This window comes from Thalassophryne amazonica, chromosome 11 (assembly GCF_902500255.1).
Source record: "Thalassophryne amazonica chromosome 11, fThaAma1.1, whole genome shotgun sequence".
Classification (NCBI taxonomy): Eukaryota; Metazoa; Chordata; class Actinopteri; order Batrachoidiformes; family Batrachoididae; genus Thalassophryne; species Thalassophryne amazonica.
In genome coordinates, this window is record NC_047113.1 from 44,575,537 (window position 1) to 44,582,370 (window position 6,834).

Genomic DNA, 6,834 nt, shown 5'->3' on the forward strand with positions numbered 1-6,834 from the left:
CCTTTTTGCTAAAGCTTATAGTTAGGGCTGGATCAGGTGACCCTGAACCATCCCTTAGTTATGCTGCTATAGACGTAGACTGCTGGGGGGTTCCCATGATGCACTGTTTCTTTCTCTTTTTGCTCTGTATGCACCACTCTGCATTTAATCATTAGTGATCGATCTCTGCTCCCCTCCACAGCATGTCTTTTTCCTGGTTCTCTCCCTCAGCCCCAACCAGTCCCAGCAGAAGACTGCCCCTCCCTGAGCCTGGTTCTGCTGGAGGTTTCTTCCTGTTAAAAGGGAGTTTTTCCTTCCCACTGTAGCCAAGTGCTTGCTCACAGGGGGTCGTTTTGACCGTTGGGGTTTTACATAATTATTGTATGGCCTTGCCTTACAATATAAAGCGCCTTGGGGCAACTGTTTGTTGTGATTTGGCGCTATATAAAAAAATTGATTGATTGATGTTTAGTTTGTTATTTTTTATTATACTTTCCTAATTTCAAATTAATACCCTCAATCTTTGTCACGGTAGTTGTTAAGCATTTTGTAAACTATCATATCTTTTAAATATGACCTTGAGTCGTATTAATCCTCCGATCCTGGCGGTGGCAGTAATGAGCCTCGTCGTGTTCGAGCTGCTGGAAACCAAGAAGACGTAGTCGTTTGTAGGTCTGTGTCGACACTACGAAAGGGTTACGTTTATTATAAATCGTCATTTCAATGTAACGTTTCGGGTTAATGAACCACAGACAACCAAATGGACACCGAAAATCGACTTAAAAGGGTAAGGAAGATACGATGTAACGTTATTGTACATACATTAATTTAGCTAATGTCAGTCAACTGGTTAGCTAGTCACACTCGTCTAAATACGACTAGACTGTTCAATATCATGTTTAAAGCCGTAATGTGTGGCACATTATCTGTCAAAGGTCAGCTCAGTGTGATCAAGTTAGTGCCAATGCATGGAACCTGAAATCTGTGTAGGTAATATGCGTGTTTGGGGTTTAAAGTGTTGATTTTTCTTTGAATAAAGCAGGCAATTTTCCAGAGATTTTGGGTTAAATTAATCTTGTGATGAAGTTCATACTAGGAAAGGTTTACTGACACTGACTTGGTGGATAGTGCTTTGATCTTTGTGTAATCCAAGGATACACAAAGTATTGCAGTATTTGAGAAGTGGAGTGAGGAATCGGTGTCTGGGTTTGCAGTTGTCCTCAACTAAGGTCCACATGTATTTCTATGTGGTGAGCATTGAACTTGTAGAGACATGAATTTATCTCGGTAGTCGCGTTCATCTCTCTGGGTCTTCATCCTTTGAGATTGAGATCCCTGGGAAGGGCTTATGCACTCACGAGAACGCTGGACAGAGGTGTTTGGTGATGCCGATATCATTGCAGGAGAACAAACGTTCAAGTCTTTCAGGCAAGGGTCTTCAACTCATTCTAGAAAGGGCTGAGAGGGTGCAAGTTTTCTTTTCAACCACTCACTCCACCAGGGGATTTCACTGATTAACTGATTCCATCTGCTCAAAGTGATGCAGGATCTCTTTGGAGGATCTTTGATTACCACTGGACTGTGTTGTCAAACATGTGGTTACTTTGAGAGATTAAGACGAAGACTGCAGCTTGCATTGTAATAGTGAGTGGTTGCTACAACACCAGCTAGTTGGGTCAAAATAGATGAGAAGATCATTTTATTGACATGCTGAGGAACACATTGTGGTGACTGCCAGTCGGAGTGAAGTCAGTGTGACATCAGCTGGGTGCTTGCTCGAACAAAATAATTCAAGGTGGTACAACCCCAATTCCAGTGAATTTGGGACATTGTGTGAAATCTATATAAAAACAGAATACAATGATTTGCAAATCCTCTTCAACCTATATTCAATTGAATACACCACAAAGACAAGATATTTAATGTTCAAACTGATAGACTTTTTTGTTTTTGTGCAAATATTTGCTCATTTTGAAATTGATGCCTGCAACACGTTTCAAAAAATCTGGGACAGGGGCAATAAAAGACTGAGAAAGTTGATAAATGCTCAAAGAACACCTGTTTGGAGCATTCCACAGTTAAACAAGTTAATTGGAAACAAGTGAGTGTCATGATTGGGTATAAAAGGAGCATCCCCAAAAGGCTCAGCCATTCACAAGCAAAGATGGGGCAAGGATCACCACTTTAACAACTGCATGAAAAACTAGTCCAACAGTTTAAGAACAATGTTTCTCAATGTTCAGTTGCAAGGAATTTAGGGATTCCATCATCTACAGTCGATAATATAATCAGAAGATTCAGAGAATCTGGAGACCTTTCTATACATCAGCGGCAAGGCCGAAAATCAACATTGAATGCCCGTGACCTTCGATCCCTCATGCGCCACTGCATTAAAAACCGATATCATTGTGTAAAGGATCTTACCTCGTGGGCTCAGGAACACTTCAGAAAACCATTGTCAGTTAACACAGTTCGTCGGTACATCTACAAGTGCAAGTTAAAACTCTACCATACAAAGCGAAAGCAAAATATGACAACAGAGACCCCGGACTGTTGAACAACTGAAGTTGTACATCAAGCAAGAATGGGAAAGAATTCCACTTACAAAGCTTCAACAATTAGTGTCCTCAGTTCCCAAATGCTTAGTGTGATTTAATACTACAGTGGTAAACCACTGTCCCAGCTTTTTTGAAATGTGTTGCAGGCATCCATTTTTAAAATGAGCAAATATTTGCACAAAAACAAAGTTTATCAGTTATACATTAAATATCTTGTCTTTGGTGTATTCAATTGAATATAGGTTGAAGAGGATTTGCAAATCATTGTATTCTGTTTTAATTTACATTTTACACAATGTCCCAACTTCATTGGAATTGGGGTTGTACATTTAGCACTAATTATTGGAACACAAAATTGGTTTGGTAAGCTCATTGACTCTTGACCCCCTACAGAGATTCAATGAGGAGGAAGAAAAAGGTTCTGGAGGATCAGAGGATGATGACTATGTTCCATATGTTCCTGTCAAAATCCGAAAACAGCAAATGGTAGGTATTTTCAAACTTGTGGATTGTTCTTGAGGAACGGAGCATTATTGTTAATGTTAATTTATTTCATAATTAAATGTTGTTTTAAAAATAACATCATATCCTTTCCAAAGTTTTAATAATTTTCAAATTGCTTATCTTACAGCTCCAGAAGATGTTGCGTCTGCGAGGAAAAGCGGTAGATGAGGAGCATAAAGATAGTGGGGAGGAGCAGCGGGATGAGGATGAAGGTCTTGGCCCAAGGTCAAACGTTAGTCTCCTTGATCAGCATCAGCATCTTAAAGAAAAAGCAGAAGGTATCCTGTTCAAGTAATACTTATGGTATTTTGGGAGGTCCTGTCACTTACACTGTTGCAATTTATACTCTGGGAAAATAATGTTCATTTTTTGTGGCACGTTCCAAACAACCATTTCAGTATGTTTTCCATTAACAAAACAATGTGAGGTATCGATGTTAATTCCTGTGTCTGGAAGATTAAATCTTAACTCACATGTTTTATAGACAGAATTGCTCAAAATTAACTATACTGTATATTATATAGCATGATCTTTCTTGGAAAAATGTCAACATACTAATTTACTGCTCTTGTTAATTCATCAATTCCTCAAATGTACTTTTGAAAACAACAGCAACCAAAGTTTCACTTACAACAGTGTTTTTTATAGTCTGTTTTATTACATGTGATTTGTAATAGCACACACAAAAAAACACCAATGCGTCCCTTTCCCACCTGTAATGCTGACTTTGCAGTAATATTACTTTAATAATAAAACTAATACTGAGGTATGGGGCTTTGTAGTAGGTCCTCAGTTCAAGGCCACCCATACGCCATTCTCCTAGTGCATCTTGAGTAGTGTTAGGAAGTGTAGCTAACACAAATTTCTGCAAAAACATGTGCTGTTGTGGCCTCAAGCAAAATGGGAGCATCAAATAAAAACAAACAATAGCAAAATACCATGGACTCCTATAACTGTCCATTACCTATAGATATATCCCTATACATTTTGACATTGACTCAGTTTTGCTATTTAGTCTGGCACAAAATATTGAATTTAAAGGCAAATCAGAAATTCAGATTCAAAGTGAACACTTTGTATTTATTTGAAGGGAATTCATATTAAAAATCAGGCTAGAGATCTGATCATTGTTTTCCTTTTAGTGCGTAGTGTATAGAACTATGTTGGTTCTGTCATGTTTCGGGTGTTGTATCTGTATCTACAGCGCGTAAGGAATCAGCCAAGGAGAAACAGCTGAAAGAGGAAGAGAAGATTCTTGAGAGCGTTGCAGAGGGCAGAGGTAAAATTATTTGGGCTCTGAAGTTCCTTTGAAACAATGTGAGATTAATCAGAAGACTCACTCTGTTCAGTTAAGACATTTAATGGTGCAACATTATTTTAATTTCCAAAACTAATTCTGGGGAATTTCATCTCTCAGCTCTAATGTCTGTGAAGGAAATGGCCAAAGGTATCATTTATGATGATCCAATCAAAACGAGGTGAGGCTTTGACATGTGAATTCTGTACAGAAATGTGTGCAGAATTCTCATCTTGTAGTAACTGATCTGTTCTTTATAGCTGGAAGGCTCCATGTTATATCCTGAATATGCCTGAGGCCAGACATGAACGTGTTAGGAAGAAATTCCACATCCTAGTTGATGGAGAAGGCATTCCTGTCCCAATCAAAAGCTTCAGAGAGATGAAGTTTCCACCAGGTTTACAGCACATTACATGTCCATCACATGAAATAAGGATGTTGTTTTTCAATGAGTAACAGGGGCTGTTTGTAACATGCAACATATTGGTGTATGTTTTGCTTGTAGCAATCCTTAAAGGTTTGAAAAGGAAAGGCATTGTGCATCCTACACCAATTCAAATTCAAGGAATCCCAACAGTGTAAGTACATTATATGGACAAATATGCAATTGCAAGATATATACACTCAACAAAAATATAAACGCAACACTTTTGGTTTTGCTCCCAGTTTGTAAGAGATGAACTAAAAGATCTAAAACTTTTTCCACATACACAGTATCACCATTTCCCTCAAATATTGTTCACAAACCAGTCTAAATCTGTGATAGTGAGCACTTCTCCTTTGCTGAGGTAATCCATCCCACCTCACAGGTGTGCCATATCAAGATGCTGATTAGACACCATGATTAGTGCACAGGTGTGCCTTAGACTGCCCACAATAAAAGGCCACTCTGAAAGGTGCAGTTTTATCACACAGCACAATGCCACAGATGTCGCAAGATTTGAGGGAGCGTGCAATTGGCATGCTGACAGCAGGAATGTCAACCAGAGCTGTTGCTCGTGTATTGAATGTTCATGTCTCTACCATAAGCCATCTCCAAAGGCGTTTCAGAGAATTTGGCAGTACATCCAAGCAGCCTCACAACCGTGTAACCACACCAGCCCAGGACCTCCACATCCAGCATGTTCACCTCCAAGATCGCCTGAGACCAGCCACTCGGACAGCTGCTGAAACAATCGGTTTGCATAACCAAAGAATTTCTGCACAAACTGTCAGAAACCATCTCAGGGAAGATCATCTGCATGCTCGTCGTCCTCATCGGAGTCTCGACCTGGCTCCAGTTCGTCGTCGTAACCGACTTGAGTGGGCAAATGCTCACATTCGCTGGTGTTTGGCACGTTGGAGAGGTGTTCTCTTCACGGATGATGCGAAGGAGATGTGTTGCACTGCATGAGGCATATGGTGGTCACACCAGATACTGACTGGTATCCCCCCCAATAAAACAAAACTGCACCTTTCAGAGTGGCCTTTTATTGTGGACGGTCTAAGGCACACCTGTGCACTAATCAGCATCTTGGTATGTCACACCTGTGAGGTGGCATGGATTATCTCAGCAAAGGAGAAGTGCTCACTATCACAGATTTCGACTGGTTTGTGAACAATATTTGAGGGAAATGGTGATATTGTGTATGTGGAAAAAGTTTTAGATGTTTGAGTTCATCTCATACAAAATGGGAGCAAAACCAAAAGTGTTGCGTTTATATTTTTGTTGAGTGAGTGTGTGTGTGTATATATATATATATATATATATATATATATGTGTGTGTGTGGGGGGGGGGGGGGGGGGGGGGCTCACAATATGCTAAACTGTTATGAAAGTGTAACACAAAGGTCAATTTTTCAAGTTACATGTTTTTATTGCAAACTAGTTTGAAATTGTAGTACACATATATTTCTTTCATAAACCACAAAGCTCAAGATAACTCATTAACTATTAACTTTAAACATTTCACTTTTCCATTATGGAAAAGTGAAATTAATGAGTATGGACCCTTGCGGATGTTATTTTTGACGGACAATTCTCAGGTTGTTTTCAACTTGTTATAATTTCTTAATACGCGTATCTTTTATACAAATTGATTATGTATATCGGAGAATACATATTTCAAAGTAGAATGCCCATCTAAGTGTAAATGTTAGCTATAGTTTATGCGACTTTTAACCATCTATATCTCCCACTTGGTTTTGACAGACGGCGTAACATCCGCAAAGGTCATTTTTAATTAACTTTTTTTGTACTTAAAATTGACTCAAGGGTTTTTTATTTACTTTTAATCTTTCATTTCATAGGTTTTCTATTGACTAACGCACAATGCAATTGCCTTGAGGTTGGTTTGAAAAAAATATGACCTGGTTGAAAAAGTGAGGTCCAATCGAGTTATAATATGTGATGAGAAACAGTGGATTTTCCAAACGTCTTTTCAATTTTTCTTTATTTTATGAGCAACGAAATACACTCAAATTATGCATACTATATATACATTAGTTACATTAGTG

The 6,834-nt window shown here is 38.8% G+C and overlaps 1 protein-coding gene across 1 annotated transcript in view; it reads left to right on the top strand.

The window, feature by feature from the left end:
• The first annotated feature begins 618 nt into the window (after window positions 1–618).
• The window catches only part of LOC117520109 (probable ATP-dependent RNA helicase DDX41), an 18,820-nt gene continuing 12,604 nt past the window's right edge, over window positions 619–6,834 (top strand). Inside the window, exons 1-7 of the mRNA XM_034181408.1 lie at window positions 619–766; window positions 2,931–3,023; window positions 3,169–3,319; window positions 4,246–4,320; window positions 4,459–4,519; window positions 4,599–4,735; window positions 4,844–4,916. Coding sequence (XP_034037299.1) covers window positions 740–766; window positions 2,931–3,023; window positions 3,169–3,319; window positions 4,246–4,320; window positions 4,459–4,519; window positions 4,599–4,735; window positions 4,844–4,916 — 617 coding nt within the window. The 5' untranslated portion in view covers window positions 619–739. The remainder of the gene's footprint in view (window positions 767–2,930; window positions 3,024–3,168; window positions 3,320–4,245; window positions 4,321–4,458; window positions 4,520–4,598; window positions 4,736–4,843; window positions 4,917–6,834) is intronic.